This window comes from Seriola dumerili, unplaced genomic scaffold, assembly GCF_002260705.1.
Source record: "Seriola dumerili isolate Sdu_G_001 unplaced genomic scaffold, Sdu_1.0 BDQW01000035.1, whole genome shotgun sequence".
Classification (NCBI taxonomy): Eukaryota; Metazoa; Chordata; class Actinopteri; order Carangiformes; family Carangidae; genus Seriola; species Seriola dumerili.
The window spans coordinates 2,649,338-2,662,834 of NW_019174290.1; the positions used below are offsets into that span (position 1 = coordinate 2,649,338).

General features: G+C 43.0%; 2 protein-coding genes across 2 annotated transcripts; both read left to right on the forward strand.

Moving 5' to 3' along the window:
• The first annotated feature begins 120 nt into the window (after window positions 1–120).
• brat1 (BRCA1 associated ATM activator 1) lies at window positions 121–6,950 on the forward strand. The gene is made up of 12 exons (XM_022738074.1): window positions 121–466; window positions 1,471–1,619; window positions 1,744–1,891; window positions 2,079–2,535; window positions 3,345–3,470; window positions 3,587–3,678; window positions 3,766–3,869; window positions 3,955–4,141; window positions 4,519–4,592; window positions 4,723–4,807; window positions 4,940–5,214; window positions 6,045–6,950. Exons 1-12 carry the CDS (start codon window positions 340–342, stop codon window positions 6,948–6,950), a joined length of 2,730 nt encoding a protein of 909 aa, XP_022593795.1. The 5' UTR covers window positions 121–339.
• A 1,573-nt stretch (window positions 6,951–8,523) lies between these two features.
• LOC111216690 (GRB2-related adapter protein-like) lies at window positions 8,524–12,160 on the forward strand. The gene is made up of 5 exons (XM_022738306.1): window positions 8,524–8,748; window positions 8,887–8,984; window positions 9,521–9,640; window positions 11,253–11,562; window positions 11,651–12,160. The coding sequence occupies exons 1-5, from the start codon at window positions 8,671–8,673 to the stop codon at window positions 11,828–11,830; spliced, it is 786 nt and encodes a 261-aa protein (XP_022594027.1). The 5' UTR covers window positions 8,524–8,670; the 3' UTR covers window positions 11,831–12,160.
• Window positions 12,161–13,497: the final 1,337 nt, after the last annotated feature.

Consider the following 13,497-nt stretch of genomic DNA (forward strand, 5'->3'; position numbering starts at 1 on the left):
ACCTATCCACATGTGTACAGATCAGGAAACTGCGCCGCTGCCTTTAATTACAACCTTCACATTTTACACTGAACCAAGAAAGAAGAGGGAAGCCACACACCGGCACATCCGAAACTATTTCCCGCGAGATGGACGTGTACTAAAACTACCAGAAAACACCCACCACAGGTTTATATTTGTTTTAGCTACACTACAAAACTTAGCTATATTCCTGCTATATTTCCAGATATGTGTATGCTGTGACGTTATCAGTGACCTGTCTGCTGCAAACCATCCAGAGGGTTTATTAACACACACACCGACACACACACACACACAACACAGAGGTTAGTTAGAACCATGGACAGAGAGTGTGTGTCGCTGCTGCCCCGGGTCTGCGAGGTGCTGGGGAACTCGGGGAGGTCTCTGCCCGATGACACCAGCCTGGAGAAACTGCTGGACTGGTTCACAGGGCTCACTGAAGCTGGTTAGTACTGAACTCCTGTCCTCCCCTGCTGCTGCTTTCCTACACTTCCACCAACTCCATTTCTCTCTCTCTGACCTCTCAAGGTGTGTGCTGTTTTTTAGACACTTTGTGGATCCAAAGACTGGAGTTATTGTTGTGAGAAGTGAATTGAAGTGGTTTTAAAATTAGCTGTTTAGATACAAGGCTGGGTTACCAAATCCCCAAAGGTTAAAGGTTTATGACAGTTCATTATCCTGCTAAATATCTGCAAAATACCTTCAGGACTGCTGCACAACTGAAAAAACAAACCCGAGGGAGTTTTCATGTGGCTATGGTTAAAAAATGTGCACCACTAAATCACAGCATCAGCTGAAACTGAGCTGCCTCCATCACAGACTACAGTTGCTTTCATCACCAATTATTATCATTGACTATTATTTTTTCAACTAATTGTTTAATCTATAAAATGTTAGACAATAGAGACAGTCCTCGTCTTAACCTCCCAGATCTGAAGGTAAAATATTAAAATTGCTTTCTTTGTTCATCCAACTTTCCAAAATATATTCACTATAATCAACTGACAAATTTGAACCAGAGATTATTGATCGATTATCAAAATAGCTGCGGGTACTTAAAAAATTTTTTATCATTTGATTACTCGATTAATGTACCAACAGTTTCAGGTCTGAATTTGAGAAGCTGGGATCAGTGGTTGTTTGGCATTTTTGCTTGAAAAGTGACCGACAAGAATAATCAGTTATCAAAAAATAGCAGATTCATTTTCTGTCAATCGACTAATTGACTAATCGGCTGATTGTTTCAACTCTAAACGAAATTCTAAAAGTCCTTGAGATGGCTCCTGCATTGTGGATGGGAGGGGTACCTTTATTATTTCTCTTGATATTATGCTTACATGGTGCATATTCCTAAACAGTTTCTCTTGAGGGTTGTTCCAGCCCTGGATAGATTGATGTATAATAAATCTGTATCTCTGCTTCATGTCCATTTTTTTTCCCCTGATGAAGGGGGATCTCTGCTGAAGGCCTACCCATGTCTACTTGAGTTCATGTCCTCTGTGGTTCACAAAACATCATCAGACCCCGCGGTCATCTCCTTCACTCTCAAACTCTCCGGTTTAATGGCTGCCACTGAGGACGGCTTCAAAATGCTTCAGGTAGAAGTTATGACACTTTGTACCTTTTACTAATCTGTTATCACAACTTGCTCTAAAGCCAACCGGCACTGACTGTAATCTGACTCTGGTGATGCCCCCCACCCCCCACCCCCTCCTGCTGCAGGAGTGCTCTGTTCTGGACCTTGCCTTTAACCATCAGCACTGGCATGAAGCGGGTCTCTGGGAGGATCCCTGTATACGGATTGGCTGGATTCAGGGCTTAAGGAGCATGCTGCAGCACTCAAAGGCTCTCAGTTTCTTCGTACAAGCAGGTGACTCATCATGTAGGAAACGAGACCTCTTCTCCTCACACTTTATATTGTTCAAGAAGACAATTTAATGAGAGAGAGACAGCAAATATTAAGGACTGAAGATTCACTGTAGGCCACAAATTTACCACATCATGATTTAAATTCTGACGCATCCTGATACAGGTGCTTTTTGTGTTTGATTTTCCAGATTTCATTGCGCCGCTCCTACGACTCCAGACAGACACAAGTCTATTTGTTGCCTCAGCTGCCAATCAAATGCTCGCCCACATCCTGCTGTTCTTTCAGCCAGTGTTGTCTGCAGGATGTAACGGCGTGGGTAAGAAGCACGGGGACGACGAGAAGACACAAGCCTCCATCACAGACATAGAGCGCTCAGTTGTCACCATGAAAACCAGCCAAGATTACACTGCTGTTGTCGTGGCGACCTCAAAGTACCTCAAGGAGTCACTGGTTCCCACAGAAAACACACGGCTCCGTCGGAGCCTGCAGACCCTCAAACTGCTGGGCCTGCTCCTGACCCAGGCCAGACCTCGTCTCCGGGACCAGCTGCTCCAGACAGTCGCAGACCCCCTGGAGGAGCTGGTGACAGCCGGCTACAGTCAACTCACGCTGCCTCTGATGGACATTGTTCTGGCTGCATACAGGTAGACCAGCTCTCTCATGTGGATGCAGACACAGTCGAGCAGAGCTTTAAAGAGCTTTAATGTTTCCTAGGGGCAATTTGGTTTGAAGACAGTTGTCACGTGAACAATAAATGTGGCAATATATGCAACAATGACAATAAATTAAAAAAATACACATGATACACAATTCGATCCCCAAAACTGAGAAAAAATACAGGAGAATGAAAATTAGGGTGCAACCAGGTTCCATCCACAAAAAACTGATTGGCCAGTTTACACTTTGTCTAAAAATCTAATAGCTGATAAAATGGTTCATGTAATTGTCAGCGGAGGTAAAACCTGATGAAAGTAACTTGAACTCCTTGTGCAAAGCATGCTGGGAGTCCGGGTAAAATAATCTGGGCTTTATGTGTCGCTCTGACTTTACACAGATGACAGAGATCAGTCATATTGACACAGATGGTGAGGAGGATGGGGGACAAAACGATGTCCATCAACAGCACATTCCCAAATCGAGAATTGATTATGCAGTATGGATTTGGGACACATCTGTAAACTGATAAAACTGCTGCTGCATAAACATTATGTAAAAAGAAAAAAAAAAAAGTGCTGTGACGATAATAAAATCAAGGCAACCTCTAATGAGTGGGTTCAGCTTTAAATGTTTCTCCATGTTTTCCTCAGTCCTCGGGTTTGAAGCTCGGCCCTCTTCTTGTAGTCATGGAGAGGAGGATGTCGTCAAAAGCTCCTCTCCATCGTGGACAACTCAGAATGACTAAGTTCAAAGTAAGTCAAAATACTACTGATCTGATTCTGACATCTGTCTTCAGCACCTCCAGCTCTGATGAATGCGTCCCAGACCGACACGTCACCCGTCTTCTGTCGTCCATGTTGGCTATGAACAAACCCTCTGACCTCATTCAGGCTGCAGCTGCTTTCCTCCGCAGAGGCCATCAGTAAGCAGAATAACTTCACACTCTCACAGCATGCTGGTTCGGCCTCACCACCACAACCTCAGTTTGTAGAGGCTTGATTCTCGAGATTAGTTTCTTTTTCCTGTGTTCCTGTTCAGGGACACTGTCCACACAGCCCGGGCTGTGAGAATACTACTGCTACCCCTCGACATAATAACTGGTCAGGCTCTTCTTGGCACAAACACTGAAGGTAACACACGGAGATATACACATACTCCTGAAAGTGTGTTGTTTAGCATCTATGTGGCTTATACATTATCTGTTTCTCTTCCTGCAGTAGAAGAGCATCAGTTTTCAGTGGTGGAGCAGCTGAAGAGTAAAACCCCCTGCATCTCTATCATCTGTGTCTGTCTGACAAACACACCACAGATCACGCTCGTGGTGAGACTGCAGAGACATCTGAGAATACAGAGGAGGAAATGGACTTTATTTCTTAACCGTCACCGTCTCTCTTTTCTTCCCTCAGCCTCCTGACTTACTCCCCTGTCCTCCAGCTGTAATTGTCACTGCAGTTGTGTCATTGTTAAGGATCTGCAGTGGTGACTCTTCCTCCTCACCCGCCGGCTGTCCTGAGGTTTTCAGGAATGTAATCGGCAGTGGCAAAGTTCAGAAAAGTGCTCTAGAGGCTCTGACGGGTCTCAGCAGCAGCCCAGGTAAAACTTGGCCTGTTGCAAACCACCTCCATAGGTATTGTAATGTTAAAGACGGCCACAGTGCCAAAAAGCATTCACTTGATTTCAACTGAAGTATCTTATGAGACATGACATTATACAAATCCATTGTACATGAACACCAGTCTTAAAGTAAATACTGAATACATACTGTACATCAGGGTGTCACAAAACTTCATAAAGTGATTTCTCTGTACAAAGTCCAAATGTCTGTATCTGGGTATTAAAGTGAATTTAACTTAATAAATCGATGTTTAGATTTGTCTAAACAATTTGTAGAATACAAAATTGTGTATAAACACAAAACGAATGTCATGTGAACATTTAATTATAATCAATATTTTCCTTGTGTGTTTCAGGAGTGAAAGACAAGCTGATTGAGGTGTTCACAGTTCTGATACAGTATCTGAACAATCCTGACTCTGACCCCACTGTAAGTTTGTGTGTGTCCGTGCATAACTTTGTCAATCCATCGTACTGCGACTGAACCGTTACACCATAAGAGTTTGGACCCCCTTCATATGGTTTTGTATTATTACAGTCGCTCTATCTATGCTTCTCAGGTGCTGCACAAGTCCTACCAGGCCTTAGTGAAGTGGATGAGTGTGTGTAAAGACCTCTCCTCTATAACAGACGAGCTCAGACGAGGTAAAGCTGACCAGCGGCCTCCTCACTGAAGCTCATAAATACACTTGAATCAACACAAACAACAAGACTCTGCTCTTTTCGTGGCTGTATGTTGTGTCAGTGACATCATATTGTTGCGTGCGTCCCTGTTAGAGCTCGCTGAGGTGGTGAAGAAACGTGTGTGTGACATGCGCTGGGAGGTGAGAGACTCGACTGTGGAGTTTCTGGGAAAACTGGCAGGTGTCGTGAAATCGGCCGGGGAGGTGCGCGACGGGTCCGAGGCCTTGCTGGGCGCCTGCCGTAGCGCTCCTCTCCTCAGGGAGGCGCTGCAGGATCCAGAGAGTTACGTGAGAGCCAGCGCCATCTCTGCACTGGCACAGACACTGGCACACAGCTGGCAGCAGGGGGCAGCACTCACACAGGAGCAGGTAGGCAGAAAGATTTGAATTTAAACTTTCCTACTTTCTAAACATATGGTGTTGTCATAGTTTCATCGTTACAAACACTTTCTGGTTCATGAACATGTACAGCCAAGTATGCAGTCTTATCAGAGTGTAAACAGTTACTTAAAGTTAAATATGACTAGATTGCTAGATGTCATATTTTAGGGCAGACCATCAAAGAGGTTGCAAGCTAAATCTAATGTCATGTAATGTCTTTGTATAGTTGAATAGTCGGTTTTGAGCTGCAGGTCTTTAATGTATCTAACCTGCTCAGTATATAATAAACCTTTAAGGCCTTACACGCCCAGGGTAAAGCCCACAGTCTGTGTTTTCACTTTACCTGATGAGACCTTTTTCTCAAGACCGTATGGGAGTGTACAGACTATGCATGACTGACATCTCCTTCCCCACCTTCCTTTGTGCCTGTTAGGGTGGGACAAACTTCAACATTCATTACATTTAGGTGTCCTCATGTAACTCTGAAGCGCTGCCAGCCAGAATAATTGAAAACAGACATGATCAGACAAATGAAGGAAAGAAAAAGGGAAGACAAAAAGATCTCACTTTAATCCCCCTCTCTGCTGCCCAACAAAAAAATGTAATTATTAACTACTGCACATCTCAGCTGTTTGAAAACTTCCTTGACCAAAAAAAATCAAGCTTGCCAATTTTCTAACAGCCAGATGCAGAAATTCTCATTCATGTGTGCATGTCATCTAGAATCGACTACTGTAACATGCTCCTCTCAGGTCGACCACTTTGTAATAACAAATACTTGACTGTATTGATAATCCTCACTGTCTGTGTGCCTCCAGACTGACGTAGTGAGCCGGCTGCTTGAAATTCTGTCTCAGGACACAGAGGGATTCGCCAGGAGGGCGGTTGTGCGGTATTTCATCGCCTGGTTTTCTTCACGCTCCCCTTCCTCTCTCCTGATGAACTCTGTGAGCTCCGTCCTCTCTCTGGGCAGCGCTGATCTGGACTGGGAGGTCAAAGTTCACACTCTGGAGCTGGCTGAGCTGCTGCTGGACGAAGCCCTTTCAGGTCACCGTGGTTACAGGAAGGGCTCAGACTCTCAGCATGCCCTGCCACACCCATACGCTGTGGTTTCTGATCAGACTTACACGCTTCACTCACACACTGGGTCACACACAGGGGGTGTGGAGTCAGATTTGGCCGCTGTGCTCAATAATCTGGTAGAACAAGGAGTCATCTCAGCGTTACTGAGCGGTCTGGTCGACTGCGATAGGCCTGTGGGTCTGAAAGCCTGTCAACTCCTGATTACGCTCAGAGAGACGGTCTGCCCTATGTCGTTAGAGGCACTGGATGCACCTGCTGCCATGGTAACAGTGGCCAGGGTGTCCTGTGAGCTGCCTGGATGTGGCTGGGGGCGAGAGATCAGAAAAATACTGGGGGTGAAGAAGTGTGATCACACTAAAGAGGCAGACATCGCTGCCGACGGAGCAGAGGCGGTTGATTCTGAAGGCTGTGGTGAGATGGGAAAGGACGGTGTGAGAGAGGGAGGAGACAGTGTGTGCGTTGGTGTGTGTGAGGTATTGAGGTCTCTGGGTTTAGACGCACAGCTGGACATACTGACTCAAAGCAGCGACCACGTCCATAACTCTCCCCTCTCTCTGCTGCAGGACATACTGACTGCGAGTGCCGCACACACTCGTCCAGACACACAACCAGGACAAGAAGTCATAGTGGACTGTTACTGAGACACACACACACACACACACACACACACACACACACACACACACACACACACACACACACACTGCCTTATGTTAGTTTGTTATCAGTGATGAACAACACATGTAACTCATGCTACATTTGCCTCCATGTTGTTGTGAAATGTTGGTTACTTGAGTCAATATTACAGCTCCATTAAATACCAAGCTGGGAGTTGTCGATCGTTGTTGCATTTTTCACGATATGATATTAAATCTTGATTGGTCTTTAATATATTGATACAGTGCAGTAGCATTTATCTTTACTTCCAGCAGAGGGGAGTCACAATTCACCAGTAGAGTTCTGCAGAGGCCTAAACCTGAGACCTGACCAGACCTGAACTAATGGATTTACAACCCAACTTGATGCTTTATTTCATCCATTACTCACCATTGGCTCAAGGCTGAGCCCCGCCGGGGCATCCACACGTGGGTGGAGACGATCGGCACGGTCACACCTCGTCTACAGAGACCCTGTAGCAAAAGCAACACATCAGCAGTAGCTTCATTCCTGCACAGCTGATGTAGAAAGTTGTGTTGATTAAATACAGATGTGCGTGAGATAGATGACCAAAAAAAAAAAAGAAAACCCAGCTGAAATGTGTCTTGTGTGGGAAGTCGGTCAAGAAGAAAAATAATACCTTAGCTTTGAAAATAAACAAACGTACATATTTTGTAGGGACCTTTGTCAGGTAGCAGACTTTTATATTACTGTTTCTTACAAATCAATTATGTCTGTTACACATTGATGAACAGTTTAATGAAAACATCACTCAATTCTGCTGAGATTTGTCAATCCAACTTTCTATGCACAAATTAATTGTTGTGAATAAATGTACAGTTTAATCTTTGTGAAATTGGTGTAATTTCTCTGCTTATCCATCAGCACAAAGCTGTTTGGACCGACACCACCCCTCCCACTACTTCCTCTGTATCTGTGCTGTTGTTGACAGCTGAATGAAATGCAGGTGAAGCCGCCTCACACAGTAAATGTATAAATACAGTAGTTCAAATAAGAATTAGAATTGGACGATTAAATTATAATTAAACAATGTACAATACCACCGCAAGTTATACTGCAGAGACGTGAGGCTGTAGTGGGAATATGAGACCAGCATCACAGAAAAGTACATTCACTGGTATTTTTCCCTAGTTTAAAGAATCAGCTGTTGGTTTTACCGTGTTCGTTATAATATAAAAACGACTGAGCAAGTGAATCTGCCGGAAGCACCTGCTTTGCAAAGACTTGTGATAATCACAGGTCATACACACTCCAGGTCTTCACACTTTATTCAGGGTTATTTTCATCTCTCTCTCCTCTGTCTCTTCCGCTTTCTACCGGCGGCTGTCACTGATTTCCCAGGTGGAAATGCTTCATTACAGCCCCGGAGTTTAAAGTGTGTAGACGTCATAGGTCGAGGTGGAGATGGAGATGGAGGGCACTTCCTCCACGTGTTCACACACTCTCTCTGTCTAACTCGGTCACATGGAAGAACAGAGGGACACACGCGCAGAGAAAACTCTCCTCATTAACTAATGAGCAGGATGTCAACAACTGCACACACACACACACACACACTGATTATCTCATCCTGTAACAGTGTTATCATCCTGCTGTGCTCTACTCACACAGCTGTACTCTCTCTCTCTCTTCATTCATGAGGTGAAACTACTTTCGTGGCGGACTCTACTCGCTCTGTTTAACATGGAGGCGGTGGCTCTTTTCTCTTTTACAGCATCAGAAACAGACGAGATCAGTTTTCACAAAGGGGACATGATCAAGGTACGTGTGTGTGAGAGTGTGTGTGTGTGTGTGTGAGAGTGTGTGTGTGTGTTGAGGTTGTTAAGTTTGAAATTTGCCAAATGTAACACAAAGGCTGCATGTTTACACAGTAAGAATAATTGTGCATGTGTGTTGCAGGTGACAGAAATGGAGGATGATTCTTGCTGGTTCACAGCTGAGATCCAGGGGAAGCGTGGCTATGTGCCCGAAAACTACATTTCCCTCCTTCCTCATACGTAAAGAATGAATTTGTCTTCATATGTTGTACAATTTAAAAATAACATCCATTTAGAATAAAAATACTTGCATTCATTCTGTGAATTTATTTAAAAGGTTTGCTCTAATTATTATAACCTTTTTACATCAGTGGTCCCTGACCCTTTTTGGCTTGTGACCCCTCATCACAGGTTGTGGTCTCAGTGTTCAACCAAAACATTATTCTTCCATTAGATTGTTTAGAATTTTTTACCCGAAAACATTTTTAGAGGCCAAAAGAGGTTAAAATAATCCACATTTCATAAGAAAAAAAAATGTAAAAAAATTGTAGAAAAGTATCTCTGCTATTATTTTGTCACGCCTCATTCTAAGAACTCGTTTTGGGGTCCTGATTGGCAGCTTTGGAAGCACTGATGTGCCTAACTGATTTGATTTTTAAATAACAAGCTCCTCGCGCTTATGTCAGTTTAAAGAGCAGCATGAATACACTGTAATTCTCAAAATGTACTAGCTGCAGTGGAGGGTGTACTTTACGCGCTTGTGTGTGTTCTCATAGGTGGTTTGCGGGACGGGTGTCGAGACTTGAGGCTGAGCAGCGTCTCCGCTGGCAGGACACTGGAGTGTTCCTGGTGAGGGAGAGTGAATCCGCTCCAGGAGACTTTTCTGTCTCCGTTAGGTCAGTGAAAGCACCACATATGCAAAGACATATGTCATCCTTGTTCAGGATGAGTTAATAGTCTAACAGAGTCGAGTCAAATCTCATGCTGCAGACTGACCTAACATCTCTATTGGCATAATTTGATTTTAATGAGATGCAAAATGTTTGTATGATGTGATGCAGCAGTTATATTTGCATGTGTTGAATCTGCTGTGCTGCTGTAATTCCCTTTGAGCCACCCCTCCCTCGCTCTGCTTTATAGCCATAGAGATAGGCATGTGCTCCTGGGTCAGACCTTTAAAACCAAGAGACAGTTTTACACCTTGCTGATGGACTTAACTATACAGCCAGAAGTGCTGCATGAAACACACAGGCAGCAGCGTCTCCTTGTTGCATTATGTGTGTAGTGGGATGTTTGTTTTCCATCACACTGAGCACATTAGCAAGTTATAGCAACCACGTGTCTTTGAGTGTGTGTGCAGAGGGGAGAGCCGGACTATTTAAATATGTTCTACGAAAACTGCTAAAAATATCACAGCCACGCAGACAGTAAGTGTGTGTGTGTGTGTGGATAGAGGAGGAAGTGTAATTTGGGTCAGCAAATTGACGTGGGACACATTTAATCATTGAGGGAAAATGAAATGTGTTCAATAATAATCAGGGCATTATGTAATACTACACAGTCTTTAATTAAACACAGGTACATTACGCAACTGACACATGCCACAGACATACATGTACATAGTGCGCACACAGTAATGTTTTAAGGCACATCTGTCTGCCTGCAGGGGCTGAGAGTTATGAGGTGTATTTAATTTAGTAACATACACACACACACACACACAGAGGCAGACATTAACACAACACAACCACACAGTGTAATCCTCAAAGTGAACAGCAGAGAGAGATAATGTTCAAGTAAAGTTCATAAGAGTTTTTCAGTTGGTAAACGGCAGTTTGGCATTATGCTTAACACTGCAGTGTATTTAGTGAGATAGAAGCCAAACCTCTAAATATGCATCCATCATGTTTACACCTGCGGCGTGCACACCCATCACAGTCTATCACAATCTTGGTCATTTCCATTATACACACTAATTCTAAACAGCTTAGTATGAACGACGATCGTGTTGACGAGATGATCAACTGTCCTACAATGTTTTTCTTATACTGTATTTTTGTCATCACTGATTGATCTGGTTATTATTATTTGATTAATTGATTTATTGTTTACTCTTTTTTTTTATTAATCAATTATCAAAATACTTTATTTTTCTGTCTATCGACTGATCCATTCATTGTTTCAGCTCTCTATATTAAACCCCCTTTCATTGTTGCCTTTATCTTCAATGACACAATTGCTCACATAGTTCCCCTGCTCAGAGCAGACTGATGTGAGTTCGTTGCTAGTGAGAAATCCTGTGGAGATTTTGAAGATGCTCCTGCACATACAGAGGTTAGTTAATTTGTTACACTGACAGGAGAATGCAGAATACACCTGTGTGAATTCCTAAACAAAGACACAGGCCAAGGAATGAAGCAGTAGCAGGTGTTGGAGCAAAAAAGGAGCATGCATGCATACCTGCCTACCCCTCTCACTTTTCTTCTATCCACCACGCTCATTCTGCAGCTATGGTGACAGGGTGGAACATTTCCGAGTCCTGGAGGGAGGCGGTCAGTACTGCATCTGGGACGAGTCGTTTTGCTCCCTGAACCGCCTGGTGGATTTCTACAGAACTCACAGCATCGCCATGGAGAAAGTGGTCTGCCTCAGAGACCTTCCCTCATCCCCTCGCCTGCTGTCCCACCCTGGATGTAACCCTTACCCTAACCCTTATAAAAGCAGCTCTCAGGAGTCCCTCCTCTCGCCCCGCCTCTACTCTCACCCCTCTCACCCAGAGAGAGAAACCTCCACACGTCTGCTGGAGCCAGTTTTGGGGGTATGACAAATCATCAAATAAACCTCTTCAGCTTCTGTTAAATACACAGCTGTTTGTCTGATGTCATGGCTCTGCTCTCTTTGTTTAGAAACCTCGTCTGGCTCATGCCCTCTGCGATTACACCCCGCCTCAAACCGCCCACCTCCACTTCCTGCGCGGCGATATCATTGACCTGTTGGACTGCTCTAGTTCACTGACCTGGAGAGGGCGCTGTCGAGGCCGAGTAGGAATCTTTCCACGAGAATACGTCCAACAGGTGTACCACTGACACTGACCTATAGGGCTGTAGTGATTTACCGTACTAATCCAATGACTGAACTAGAGCTGAAACAACTGGTTCAATAATTGATTAATCAACAGAAATTTTCACTACAGATTAAAGGCCCTGAAAACTTATTTTCTCAATCAGCTTCTTACAATGAGCTATGGGACCTTGCCAGGAGACTGTATTTTCAGCCAAAGTTAGCACAGTTTGGTTATTTAACATGAGACATTTCTTCATGTCTGTTTTCCTCTGCGCTCTTCTCACTGGTTTAAAGTGGAACGATATTATGTGCTTGTATGTCTATATGGTAACACTTCATTTTAAATCTCTCTATTTAGCATTTATAAGCAGTACACAAACGTTTTATAAATGGTTTACAACACACTATAATGTAGGCATATTTATGAATGTAGTTGCCAACAACTATAACTAGTAAAACAAGTAAACCTGTAACAATATATGTCTTAATTGACGTTATAATTGCTGACAAATGAATAAACACCCATAAATGTCCTTATAGGTCTGTATAACTACATTATAGTGTGGTATAAACCATTTATTAAATATTTATAAATTGCTAATAAATGCTAAATATGGGGGAGTGTTACCTATATGGATATTTACATCATTCCAGGAGCTTTGTTTTGTAGTAACTGTTCGCAGGGCTAGTTGGTACTATAGCTAGCGAGCTAACTCCTACAATGCTAGCTCAACTCAGGCACAACAGCTCTATGATCTTCTCTCTTTTTTTTTTTGTACTGGACCATTTACTCCTCCTGGTAGTTTGTTATCAGGACTGAACACCGTTTCATGTAGTAAAGAGTTACTGAAGAGGGCAAGGGTTCAACAATCAGTTAACAAGCTTGTTAGCTAGCTCGCTAGCAGGACAAAAAAATTCAGAGTTTATTCAAAAGATAAATTTGTACCATCGACTCCTGTCTCATATGATGCATGTGTAACAATAAGCTACAATAGCTTCTTCCAACAGCACAAATCTTCACTTCACGAAAATTGTATTTCATGACAAAAATTTGCATGGATTTACTTTGCCGTTGCATGTGAATCCTCTGATTCTACTGGAATAAATTTATTTCACTGATCTAAATACTGCTGTGACTGGACCTTAACTGTGTTAAACTGTTAATAAATAATGCCTAAAGATGTTTTTTTTTAACTTTAATTTTTGTTGATTTATTGCTAAATACTTAATGGTATAGAATTATTAAGATTTGAAAGCAGGATTTCAGGGATTTTAATCATTTAAGTCACTTATCAAGCAAAAAAGACAAATATTTGTATAGTTAATAGTTTCGGCTGCTCATATGGGGGCATTTGCTGCTTTCCTTTGTTTTATGTCATTATAACTGAAAGCCTTGGCTTGTGGACTACTGATCATACAAAACATGCAATTCAAAGATGCCACTTTGGGTTCTGTGGGTTTCATGTTTTTCAGACTAATCAGTGAACCAAAAATGAACTGACAGATTCATTGATTGATAAGAATCGTTGCCCTAGAGTGAGCCTTTGTTGTTTTTTGGGCCCTAACTTTCTCCTTTCTCAAACAGTCTGTACTGAATATGACTGAAAAATTGAACTTTATGTTCACTTTGAATTAACATCTTGTCCATGCCCCTAACCTCCCCATGTAGTAAGAAAACTGTACAGAAACC

Coding starts and splice junctions, on each gene's coding strand:
- brat1 (XM_022738074.1), top strand. CDS start 340: ATGGACAGAGAGTGTGTGTCGCTGCTGCCCCGGGTCTGCGAGGTGCTG. Junction 4,142..4,518: donor GGGTCTCAGCAGCAGCCCAG/GTAAAACTTGGC, acceptor TGTGTGTTTCAG/GAGTGAAAGACAAGCTGATT. Junction 4,593..4,722: donor ATCCTGACTCTGACCCCACT/GTAAGTTTGTGT, acceptor TATGCTTCTCAG/GTGCTGCACAAGTCCTACCA.
- LOC111216690 (XM_022738306.1), top strand. CDS start 8,671: ATGGAGGCGGTGGCTCTTTTCTCTTTTACAGCATCAGAAACAGACGAG. Junction 9,641..11,252: donor GACTTTTCTGTCTCCGTTAG/GTCAGTGAAAGC, acceptor CTCATTCTGCAG/CTATGGTGACAGGGTGGAAC. Junction 11,563..11,650: donor TGCTGGAGCCAGTTTTGGGG/GTATGACAAATC, acceptor CTCTTTGTTTAG/AAACCTCGTCTGGCTCATGC.